At 44.0% G+C, this 12,981-nt stretch overlaps 1 protein-coding gene across 4 annotated transcripts in view; it reads left to right on the top strand.

Annotated features, from left to right (window-relative positions):
• The window catches only part of acan (aggrecan), a 100,057-nt gene extending 91,199 nt beyond the window's left edge, over positions 1-8,858 (top strand). For all 4 annotated transcript variants that reach the window (XM_033050486.1, XM_033050484.1, XM_033050483.1 and 1 more), the window contains 4 exons: positions 871-953; positions 2,233-2,377; positions 5,752-5,934; positions 7,700-8,858. In XM_033050486.1, coding sequence (XP_032906377.1) covers positions 871-953; positions 2,233-2,377; positions 5,752-5,934; positions 7,700-7,794 — 506 coding nt within the window. In that variant the 3' untranslated portion in view covers positions 7,795-8,858. The remainder of the gene's footprint in view (positions 1-870; positions 954-2,232; positions 2,378-5,751; positions 5,935-7,699) is intronic.
• Positions 8,859-12,981: the final 4,123 nt, after the last annotated feature.

Raw genomic sequence — 12,981 nt, 5'->3', positions numbered from 1 at the left:
AGCAGCGGGGTTTCCGAGCTTCCCCTCTAGGCATCGGACCATAGGGTCTTCATTCGGCCACAGGATCCATCCTCGCTCTCGACCAGCCGCCGATTGTCCGCATTGTATTTGACGCATCGTAAGGATCACGTGTGATGTTCAAACTGTTAATATCACGGCACCTTCTCATCTGGCCTCCTCCATCTTCTAAATGTTCCTAACCTTTTGTCTCCAATCTCAAATGAAATGTCCGCTTCTCTTCCATCAATGAACATGCTTCCAACCAGCTTTGTCACACACCAAGCACTTCCTTTCCATCAACAATGCACAATTCCTTACAAAAGGTTGCAAACGCTTCATAAATGTTCTTGCATGTGTGCAAGTTGTTCCAATATTCATTGCCAATTTTTAGGGCCAATACAATGATTATTTTCCCTTCTTGCCTTCAATCGTATTGTCAATTCTATTTTACCTGCATTACTTTGGTCAATGCTGCTTCGGATAGATGTAACATCTTTAAGAGGACACGAACTGCTGGAATAAGTCAACAGTCAAGTAGCATCTGTGGAGGGAATAGGCAGAAATACCTCTTCCGACCCAACCTGAATCGTCGCCTCTCCATTCCCTCCACAGCCGCTGCCTGACCCGCTGAGTTACTCCAGGACTTTGTGTTTTACTGTCAAGAGGTATCTGTGCACTGACTCTTAAATTTGGCGTTCAGTGGTACTTTGTCACAGTGAAATTCCTCTCTTGCGTACAGTTCAGTGAAATCTTACTGTACATGAACACATTCGTATTTAAACACAAGAGTGAAAGAAAAGGTATATCCATAATATTTCTTCTGCCGAATACTGGCCAAAGTAAGACGTGCCCTTTGCTGTCTCTCTGCAGGTTATGCCCAGGATTATCAATGGGTTGGATTGAATGACAAGACAATCGAGGGGGATTTCCGTTGGACCGATTCCAGCCCATTGGTGAGCTTTGACTGCGGATTCATGACCTATCTCTTAAATGTTGTGCGTTCGGATTGTGCATTGCGGGTTAGGGTTGTGCAGGTTGGGTCAAGAACCTGATGGGTGTAGGTAAGTAGCTGTTCCTCAACCTGGTGGTGTGGGACTTGAGGTTTCTGCATCTCCTGCCCGACGGTAGCAGAAATGGTGGGGATCCTTGATGATATAAAACATAAAATTCCTAAGATTAGATTAGATATAATTTATTGCCACACAGCCAGGCTGGTGGAAATTTGGGTTGTCTGCAGCGATACAATAATAAAGAACACACAACCACAATAAAACTGTAACACAAACATCCACCACAGCATTCATCACTGTGGTGGAAGGCACAAAATTTGGCCAGTCCTCCTCCATTTCCCCCCCGTGGTCAGGACCAGAGTCCAGAGTCAGTCCAGGATCGGCTCTTCCTCACCGGAGACCGCGGCTTTAAGTTGTTGTAGGCCGCAGGCCGGCGGTCAAGATTTAAAGTCCCCGCCGCAGCCAGAAGCACCGTAGACTGCAGGGCCGGCGGCCGAAGCTCCCCTCCAGGGGTGATGGTAAGTCCATGCCGGACCCGCGGTAGAAGTTGGCCGCGGGCCGGCAGTGATGGCTTCTTCTTCCCCCGGGTCCCCAACGTGAGATCCCGGGCTGTAGATGCCGCACCAGCTGGAGCTCTGCAGACCGCCGGTCTGGGATTGCACAGGCTAGATGCAGGGAAAATGTTTCCAATGTTGGGGGAATCCAGAACCAGGGGTCACAGTTTAAGAATAAGGGGTAGGCCGTTTAGGACTGAGATGAGGAAAATCCTTTTTCACCCAGAGAGTTGTGAATCTGTAGAATTCTCTGCCACAGAAGACAGTGGAGGCCAATTCACTGGATGTTTTCAAGAGAGAGTTAGATATGCAGTAGCTCTTCGGGCTAACGGAAACAAGGGATATGGGAAGAAAGTAGGAACGGGGTACTGATTTTGGATGATCAGCCATGATCATATTGAATGGCGGTGCTGGCCTGAATGGCCTACTCCTGCCCCTATTTTCTATGTTTCAATTATAAAGTAAATGTAAGCTACCCACAGGAGAAATGAGAACAAAATGGTGAACCTTGGCAAATGAAAGTCAAGAATCTGCAGTGAATAAATAATCAAATCTTTAACTCAGCAAACTTAATTGAAATATCACTGAAGAAGCTAGCCACAAATAGGCGTTGTGTTATCCTATATTAGTTATTCCGGATAAGGTGACTCATTCTTTCTCTCGAACAGTTGTACGAGAACTGGCGGCCCAATCAACCTGATAGTTTCTTCAGCACTGGCGAAGATTGTGTGGTGATGATATGGCATGAGGGCGGCCAGTGGAATGATGTCCCCTGCAACTACCACTTGCCTTACACGTGCAAGAAGGGAACAGGTAAGCTGGAGGCTATACCTGCACTGTAACACCTGTGCTCCACCTCAGAGGGTAGTGGATCTGTGGAATTCATTGCCACAGACGGCTGTGGAGGCCAAGTCAATGTGTACTTTTAAGGCGGAGATTGACAGATTCTTTACTGGTAAGGGTGTCTGGGGTTATGGGGAGAAGGCAGGAGAATTGGGGTTGAGAGGGAAAGATGGATCTGCCATGATTGAATGGCGGAGTAGACTTGATGGGCCGAATGGCCTAATTCTTCTCCTAGAACGTATGAGCTTATGAACTTATGAAGGCACTCTGATAAAACAGACCCGATCCTAACATTATTCAGAAAATGACAATGACAGATGCATTTAGCTCATTGTTTATTGTTCTCCTTCAATTTCACTATCTGCCTTCTTGTGCCAAATCCCATTTCAGATTATAATGTGCTACATTATCTCAACCGGTCAGGCAATATCTTTGGAGGACATGGATAGATGACCTCTTGGGTAGAGATCCTTCTGAAGAAGGGTTCTGACCCGAAATATCACCCATCATGTCCTGCAGAGATGCTGCATGGCCTGCGGAGTTACTCCAGCACTCTGTTTGATGCAAGTATCCAGCATCTGCAGTCTCTTGGGTCTCCATTTCAGATTGATGCTTGTCGTAGAGTCATAGAGAGTGGTAGAGTCATACAGCTTGGAAACAGGCCCTTCGGCCCAACTTGTCCACGCCAACCAACATGTTCCATCTGCACTAGTCCCAACTTCCCGCCATGGCTCATATCCCTCCAAACCTATCCTATCCATGTACCTGTCCAAATGTCCCTTAAACGTAACATTAGTACCTGCCTCAACTACCTCCACTGGCAGCTCATTCCATATACCCACCACCCTCTGTGTAACAATGTTAACCCTCAGGTTCCTATTAAATCTTTCCCCCCTCACATTAAATTTATCTCCTCTTGTTTCTCATACTCTGGGCAAAAGATTCTGTGCATTACCCGATCTATTCCACTCATGATTTTGTACACCTCTATACGTTCACCCCTCACCCTCCTGCTCTCCAAGGAATAAAGTCTGCATAACCTGCATAACCTCTCCCCGTAGCTCAGGCCCTTGAGTTCTGGCAACATCCTCGTAAATCTTCTCTACATCCTTTCCAGCTTGACAAAATTCATTACACATGGTGACCAAAACTGAACACAATAGTCTCAATGTGGCCTCATCAACATCTTATACAACAATAACATGACCTCCCAACTTCTATTCTCAGTACTCTGACTGATGAAGGCCAATGTGCCGAAAGCCTTTTTGACCACCCTATCTTCCTGTGATGCCGCTTTCAAGAAACTATCGAGGAACCTGAAGTGTCAGGAACTCTTTCATAATTGGTACAAGGACAGCACTAAAATGGCCTAATTTAACAATTCTGATCCTTCTTTTTCTCTTTTTTTTGTGCTGGCTGTTCCTTTTTGAGACCATTAAGAAGAAATAAAGTTTGTCAAAACTTTGAGTCCATTTCAAAAGACTCGTCCCTTGTTACAACCTACTTAACTGAAAAGTCGAATAATATTAATTCTTTTCAAGGCTTTATGACTTTTCTGATCCAAGGTCAAGTCAAGAGAGTTTATTGTAATGTGTCTCAGATAGGACAATGAAATTCTTGCTTGCTGCAGCACAACAGAGTATTGTAAGCAAAAATACAGAACAGTTCAGTTCAATATACACATAAATAAGCAGATAAAGTTCAATAGGCTGTTTGTTGGCGAGTTTAATAGCCTGATGGCTGTGGGGAAGCAGCTATTCCTGAACCTGGATGTAACAGATTTCAGGCTCCTGTACCTTCTGCCCGATGGTAGCGGAGAGATGAGTGCTTGGCCAGGATGGTGTGGGTCCTTGATGATGTTGTCTGCCTTTTTGAGTCAGTCATAGAAATCTATTTACAGATGAGGTAGAGGCCTTGATAGGGTAAAAAAAATGTTCTCAAGCAAAAATAAATGAAACAAATGCTATATTAGTAGGCACCAGGAATACTTTCTTGTGGACGCAAGGAACTGCAAATGCTGGTTTACAAATAAACACAAAGCGCTGGAGTATGATGTTAGATGCCCAGATTATTTTACTATTTATGTCAACTCGCAGGTACATCACATAAAATACAATATATCACGGCAAAATAATTACTGTCAATCTGACTGATTTAGCTTCAATTTTGAACTTGGCAACACACCTACATTCAGGAATGAGTTTATTGATTAGTTTAGTTTAGTTTAGTTTAGAGATACAGCGCGGAAACAGGCCCTTCGGCCCACCGAGTCAATGCCGACCAGTGGTCCCCGCACATTAACACTATCCTACACACACTAGAGACACTAGGAACTAATTGATTTTTCTTTCGTGGGATATCATAAGAACTGATTTCTTTGCTTTTAAATGGAGGCTAAGGGATTTAGTTTAGACATTAGATTTAGACTTTATAGATACATACTTTAGTGTGGAAACAGGCCCTTCGGCCCACTGAGTCCACACCGACCAGCGATAACCCTGTACCGTACACTAGCACTATCTCACACACTCGCAATAATTTACAATTTTTTACCAAAGCCAATTAACCTACTAACCTGTACGTCTTTGGATTGTGGGAGGAAACCGATGCACCCGGAGAAAACCCACTCTGTCATAGGGAGAATGTACAAACTCCATACAGGCAGCACCCGTAGTCAGGTCTCTGGTGCTGTAAGGCAGCAGCTTCACTGCTGTGTCACCGTGACACCCTCAAAATCATGAATATCCATCAGAACTGACATATGACGTACACTCCAGAGTTTAGAGAGGGGATCTCATTGAAACATATAAGATTGTTAAGGGCGTGGACACGCTAGAGGCAGGAAACATGTTCCCGATGTTGGGGAGTCCAGAACCAGGGGCCACAGTTTAAGAATAAGGAGTAAGCCATTTAGAACGGAGACGAGGAAACACTTTTTCTCACAGAGAGTGGTGAGTCTGTGGAATTCTCTGCCTCAGAGGGCGGTGGAGGCTGGTTCTCTGGATGCTTTCAAGAGAGAGCTAGATAGGGCTCTTAAAAATAGCGGAGTCAGGGGATATGGGGAGAAGGCAGGAACGGTGTACTGATTGGGGATGATCAGCCATGATCACATTGAATGGCGGTGCTGGCTCGAAGGGCCGAATGGCCTACTCCTGCACCTATTGTCTATTGTCTATTGTCTGTTAGATGTTCTTTTGAAAGTTGATGCCAGCAAGCAATGCAGCACAACACACACAGATGCCAGTTGAGCTATGGTGGGTTAAGGTGGGTTCAGTTTACAGTATCAACCATCAGTGGTTCTTTAAGTAATGATCTTTGTTTCCTCCTCCCCCACCCCCAACCAGTCGCATGCGGTCAACCTCCAGAGGTGAAACACGCCAAGAGCTTTGGAAAGAAGAAAGAGCGTTTTGAAATTAATTCCTTGATACGATATCAGTGTAAAAACGGATTCCTACAGCGTCATTTCCCCAACATCAAATGTCAGCCAAATGGCCAGTGGGAGCAGCCAAGGATAGTCTGCATAGACAGTAAGTAAAAACCTCGTCACAAAGTGCTGCAGTAACTCAGCGGTCAGGCATCATCTCTGGAGAACATGCATAGGTGGCGTCATGGGTCAGGACCACACTTCAAGCTCATGTACAAATTTGAGTTTGCATTTTGTTTATTTTCACGAGTACTGAGGTACCGTGAAAAGATTTTGTTGCGTGTTAACCAGTCAACGGAATGACAATACATGATTACAATCAAGCCATCCACAATGTACAGATGCATGATAAAGGGGATGATGTTTGGTGCAAGATAAAGTCCGGTAAAGTCTGATCAAAGATAGTCCGAGGGTCTCCAATCATCTTGTGTATGGGGTGCACAGCCTAAAGTTGTAGGACAACTTGTTCTATTTGATCTTATTTGATTGTGCACGCCAGGTTGATTGCATTCGTTGAAACAGGGCGGACCACCTGAAGGTTGCAATCTCCCATCCCGGGTCTCCAATGAGGTAGATAGTAGCTCAGGACTGCTCTCTAATTGGTGGTAGGATGGTTCAGTTGCCTGATAACAGCTGGGAAGAAACTGTTCCTGAATCTGGAGGTGTGCGTTTTTGCACACTTCTATACCATTTACCCGATGGGAGATGGGAGAAGATGGAATGGCCGGGGTGATATTGGTCCTTGCTTATGCTGGTGGCCTTGCCGAGGCAGCGTCAAGTGTAAATGGAGTTATTGGAAGGGAGGTTGGTTTGTGTGATGGTCCGGGCTGTGTCCACATCAGTAAAATAAAATGTGCTCGGTGTTTGAATGTCCCGTTAGTGTCTTTGGCTGGGCCCAATCACGACCTCATTGAAGAAATTTCAATGAGAAATGAAAATCACATGCGTGGTACAAGCCTAAAGCCCCTGTCCCACTTTACCGAGTTACTCACAAACTCTTCCGAGTTTTCCCCTTGATTCGAATTTGGAGAATTACAGTAATAGCTATTTTTTTAACTCGTGGACATTTTTCAACATATTGAAAAAACGTCCCGACTTACCTGATGCCCCGAGTTCCTACGGCTGGCATTACGAGCCGCTACGAAATATCCACGGGCTCGCTACGGACTCGCTACGGACTCGCTATGGACTCCTACAGACATTTCCCAAATTCGAATCAAGGGAAAAACTCGGGAGAGTTTGTGGGTAACTTAGGAAAGTGGGACAGGGCCTTTAAGATCTTTCAGCTCTCATGTACTTCTTCACCTGACACACTAACGTGTGGAAGATGTGTGCTGCACTGCCCACTGAATTGGTTCTCACACACACACACACGCACTAGGATGCAGGCAGTCCATGGATCACTCTGCCTTTATCTGCAGGTCCCAGCTCGATACTGTCATCCCAAATCAGTTACATCCCCTTTGAGGTAGTTCTTGCTCAAATCTCAAGGCTGAATAGTTACAAGGCTTGATATGCACAAGGTTAGATACGCATCCCTTACCCGCTGAGAAACAATTGTCCTGTCACCCTAACTTTGCAAGCCTTGTACAACACCCACCATCTCCTCATCATCTCCTCTCGTGTTGGTCGAGGGTGTGAATGAAATTAGTTCACGAGGCAAGGACTGTAGGTCTAGTGTAGTTTCAAGATACAGCGCGGAAACTGGCCCTTCCGTCAGGAACGAACCCTGGTCTCGGGCGCTGTAAGGCATCAACTCTACCGCTGTGCCACCGTGCCATCCTAACCCACGGCAAACCATGAATAATTCAACTTGTGCAAAAACGTAACGATAAATCGCTAACTTTTTATTTCTTTTCTTTTTGCAGCCACCACGTATTACCGTAAACCTCAGAAGAGAGTTGACACAAGCAGGTCACACACTCAAAATGAATCAAGTGCTTCACAGAGCTCTGCCCCTTAAGTGTATAAAAAGTTATAATTCTGTTTCAGAACATTTATATTAAGAAAAAAATAATAATTTTGTCAGATAAGAGATTTGTTTTCCCAGCCTATATATAAAACACCAAAGCATCCCTAGATCCAATGCCTTTTTTTCTCGATTTCAAGTCAAGCATTATCATTTGGGTTGAATTCTTCAGTCTGCCGTCCGTGCCTTTGGGATGAGATGCTGAAGATTTTATATTCAACCTGCCACACATCGTAAGAAGTACCGTACCAAGCTAACAGCTGGGCGGTGCCAGCTGAGATACATCGACATAGTGTCAAACAATGTTGGAATGTAAAGTGCAAACTGAATTGTTCCCAAAAAAAATGCAACACATTCACTGTTTTTAATTGTTTTCAAAATGAGAAAAAAATATATAGTTTCTATGCTGTGAACGCAAATGCAAGTGAATGTCTGGTGCAATTCAACCAAGACCATGCAGTGCATGGCAAAATGGTCTGTTATTTGTTGAGGTGCATGTTAGAAATCAAAGTGCCAACCCCCGTGTCAAATGTACCAGTCACTTCCAGCCTTCGTAAGTTCTGTTACACAAAATAAATCTTGCATTTTCATGACCTCCGAACTGGAAAACGAGCAAAAAATAAGATGGATTTGGTTTAACTGTGAGGGGGAAAAAGAAATTATTTGACAAAATGTGTCCTTGAACATGTAAAATAAAATATAAACCGTTATATTTTATCCTGAGTACAGAAGACAATAACAGCTTTTTAAACTAATAATAATTCAATGGAGTGTGTGTGTGTGTGTGAGTGTGTGCGCTTATTTTAATGAAACTGTGAATGTTTGAGAGATTACAGCATGTGTCCGCACTCAGCTGGAAATAAGTACAGAAAAAGCTTTGCTTTTATTAAATTTTAGTTCAATGTAAAGAGGGGCTGGTGACTGTAAACCGGTTTTGAAACTTGTGGAAACAAATTGAATCATTGACATTCCTCCCAATTTGAGCCCAACATTCAGAGAATTTCTTTTGTTTTAAAGGGAAATATCCTCTAGTAGCAACGGCAAACCTGGTTCCCTTTAAAAAAAAAAATTTAAATTGATCTTTTATGATGCAGAAAATTAATAATTTATAATTTTCCAATGTTATTACTGCCCATTTTAATTTTGATGAGAGAGAAATGCAGGGTCCTTCTAATCCTTGGATCTGACTTGAACCCAGATCCGGGGATGTATCTTAACTCTCTGCTCACAATCCTCGAACGGAAAGAGTTAAAGGAGGTCCATCAATAGCCAAACTGCTCCTGAGATGCACTGCTGTAGGAAACAGAAGTATCACGCTCGTATTGACAGGGTCACCAAGCTCAGATGATGTTGGGATGGTTTCAAACTAAAGCAACAGGCCATGCCATGCTATGACCACCAAGCAAGTGCATGGCACCGCCAATGTACCTCCAACTGGTGAGTTATAGCACAGATGTGTCCCCCCCCCCTTCCCCTCGCCGTAAAGAATATATGAAGCCACAAAACCAAGTAATTTTGTACAGGTGGTACAGAGTGAAGACAATCCTTCAGTCCGATACTCATTCACCCTAAACACAATTTCTTCACAATTTTCAGATTTCAGTTTACCACAATGCAAAGGATTATCTAGATGCCTCCGTTATGTTATACCTGCAGCTTCAGTGCCGGGTGGTTTGATTCCATACCATATTTGAGTCAGGAGATGTGGCCTCCAGCAGGCGATAGAGAATCGCCCTGCCTAGTTGTAGAGTGATGCTGTATCTTGGTTCATTGCCTCTGCGACTCCTTGTTTATACCGATGTGGAATCCAAACCCTCTGCGCTGACTCTGTGAGTCAATAGTGAAAGGAAGATCCCTTTTCATAAGTTAGCCTAACCCTCCGTATACCAGGAGCCCCTGAAATGCTATGTATGGTTGCTGGATCAACTTGCCCACAGTGCACCCCCCCCACCCCCCACCCCCCCACCTACTGACGCTCTCGAATCCAGATTCAAATTGGCTGGCAAGCAAAGAGAGGAGCAAGCAGGGTACCATGAGACAATGGCAGTTCCTCAGTCAACAGGCTTGGGGTAGGAATGCAAGGAGAAAGGAATTTGTAAGGCGATTATCATTTATTGCCCTGTGGGTTTGTTCTCTGGATTTCATTGCAAACTAAATCATCTCAACTCTGCAAATCATTGGATTTTTCAACCATTTCACATCTTTGCTTCCTTTCTTCCGAGACAGAAATGCCTCCTTGTGAAGTCTCCCATCAGTTCAAACACTGGAAAATAACCCCTAATGCAAACAGCTCAGAGACGTTACAGAGGTTGATCTTGCTAAGTTTGGTTGCCAAGGCTACCAGAGCCTCACCAGCAAACGTTAGCTTGCAACGTGTCTGACCTGTTTCTTCTGCTGTTTGCCAGGTACAATACACCTGGAGAATACCTAATGTCACAAAGGAGTTCCTACAGGTAGCTGTTTTATCATCAGGACAACCTATTAAAGGAGAAACCCGTGCAAATCGTTTTTTTCTGGATAATTCATCTCTGAAATAAAAGTTGCTCAAGTTCCCCAGCAACATTACGCACACACCGATCTTAAACCCAAAATCCTGGCTTTCATAGTAGCTTGTTTCTTAATAGTAAGACTGTATCATAGCATCATCGAATCCACCATTTCGCACTTCCAGTTTTGTGGTAAAGAAGGGATAGTATTCAAACAAGAAAGAGTAATTAATTTTATTTTATTATTAATTAAAAAAAGGGATAGTATTCAAACAATCTTAAGAAATAGTTATTACCGGTAATTTTATTTTACACCAGCTTGTGATAAATAGATAATTGACAATAGACAATAGGTGCAGGAGTAGGCCATTCGGCTCTTCGAGCCAGCACCACCATTCAATGTGATAATGGCTGATCATCCCCAATCAGTACCCCGTTCCGCCTTCTCCCCATATCCCCTGGCTCCGCTATCTTTCAGAGCCCTATCTAGCTCTCTCTTAAAAGTATCCAGAGAACCGGCCTCCACCGCCCTCTGAGGCAGAGAATTCCACAGGCCATAAAGAAGGGATGGAATCCAAACAATCTTAATAAATAGTGATGAATTTTATTTTACACCAGCTTCAGATAAAGAAGAGATGGTATTCAAATGATTATAAGAGATAATAATGAATTTTATTTTATAAGACGGGATGGTATTCAAACAAACTTATGAAATAGTGATTAATTTTATATTATACCGGTTTCAAATTTGCAAAACTGCTTTAGAAATGATTTAGATCATTTCTCCAACAAACGCTGTGAGAGTAATGGATGTGTGCACCTTGTTTTAATGTTCTTATGTACACTCTAAGCCTGAACTGAATGCTTCTAAATGTTTATAGTAGGAGCTTTGTATTTGCTGGTGAGAGAAACAGATTGTACACCCTGCTTGATAGGACTGTATGTGTTTTTTTTTTGCCATTTTGTAACATTTATTGATTTATTTAAAACATCAGCCCACAAATGCAGGTGTTCATTCAAGCACGGCCCTATAGTAATGATGAGGAACCCCATTGAATTGTGTACAATAATCTGTATCCCATGCTGCACTGACTATCAACTAACCCGGTGACTTCAGGAAAGTCTGATATTGCCTCGAAGGAGAGGGAGAGAGAGGGAGAGAGCGATATTGGGAGCATGTGTGCATGTTATGCATGTGTATTGTTGCCTTTTCAACAGGAGGGCTACAGCAACAATTCATTTTGCCTGCTGAACCTCAAAACAGTGAAGACTTGTTTCTAACGTGCCTTGTGGCTGTGCACATATGTATTTAAATAAAGTCACTGTCACAGAACTGGAATCTCTGAGAGTGTAGCCATGCACGCTTTGCCTTCTTTATTAGACCACGTGTTCATCTTCATTGCGCAGCTCTGACAAAAGCCGTGCGGCACGGTGGCGCAGCGGTAGAGTTGCTGCCTTACAGCGCCAGAGACCTGGGTTCGATCCCGACTATGGGTGCAGTCTGCACGGAGTTTGTACTTTCTCCCCGCATCCTGCGTGCGTTTTCTCCGACTGCTCCGGTTTCCTCCCACACTCCAGAGACATACAGGTTAATTGCCTTGGTATAATTGTATCAATGTAAAATTGTCCCTAGTATGTGTAGGGTAGTGTGTGGGGGTCGCTGGTCGGTGCGGACTAGGTGGGCCGAAGGGCCTGTTTCCGCGCTGTATCTCTAAACTAAACTCAACTCAAAACTAAAAGCCCCTCTCACTCAGTGATTATGTTTTAACCCAAACTATTGCACCTGATTGTAAAATGGCCTAAATCTGCAGCTTTGACGACAAGAGCATTAATTTACAGCTGCCTCGAAGGAACTACAGATGCTGGTTTCAACCGAAGATAGATATAAAATGCTGAAGTAACTGTCTGAGACAAGTCTGACCCGAAACGTCTGACCCGAAACGTCGCCCATTCCTTCTCTCCAGAGATGCTGCCTGTCCCGCTGAGTTACTCCACCATCTTGTGATTAACTTACAGTTTCACTGGTTACTCGTCATCGAGGTGATTATATTTCCAAACAAGTCCTCACTTCTAACAAAGATTTCTCTCCAATCAATAAATACTTAGCAGCGGCAACAAGCAGCAGTGGCTTGCTTGCTCTGCCATCAATGCCATTCGTTTACATGAAGTCCATTTAACACACGTACCCACAGTCCAATTTTAAACCTTCTATTCTTAAGACTGCTGTCGAAGTTTCACTCTGGTTGTATAAATGCCTGATGGTTGGGAATACTAACTGTACATTCTATTGAAGGATTTGAATTTTTAAAAAGGAACAGAATCGAGTCATAGAATGTGGCGGCACGGTGGGGCACGGTGGAGTTGCTGCCTCACAGCGCCAGAGACCCGGGTTCAATCCTAACTAAGGGTGCCGTCTGTACGGAGTTTGTTCATCCTCCCTCTGACCTCATGTGTTTTCTCCGGGTGCTCCGGTTTCCTCCCACACTCCAAAGACGTACGGGTTTGTAGCTTAATTGGCTTTGGTAAAATTCTTAAATTTTTCCTAGTGTGCAGGGTAGTGCTAGTGTACGGGTGATCATTGGTTGCCGTGGACTCGATGGGCGAAAGGGCCTGTTTCATAGAAACATAGAAAATAGGTGCAGGAGTAGGCCATTCGGCCCTTCGAGCCTGCACCGCCACTCAATATGATCATGGC

This window comes from Amblyraja radiata, chromosome 34 (assembly GCF_010909765.2).
Source record: "Amblyraja radiata isolate CabotCenter1 chromosome 34, sAmbRad1.1.pri, whole genome shotgun sequence".
NCBI classification, from domain to species: domain Eukaryota; kingdom Metazoa; phylum Chordata; class Chondrichthyes; order Rajiformes; family Rajidae; genus Amblyraja; species Amblyraja radiata.
Note: the sequence above shows the minus strand (reverse complement) of the source record. Positions and strands in the feature narration are given on the sequence as shown.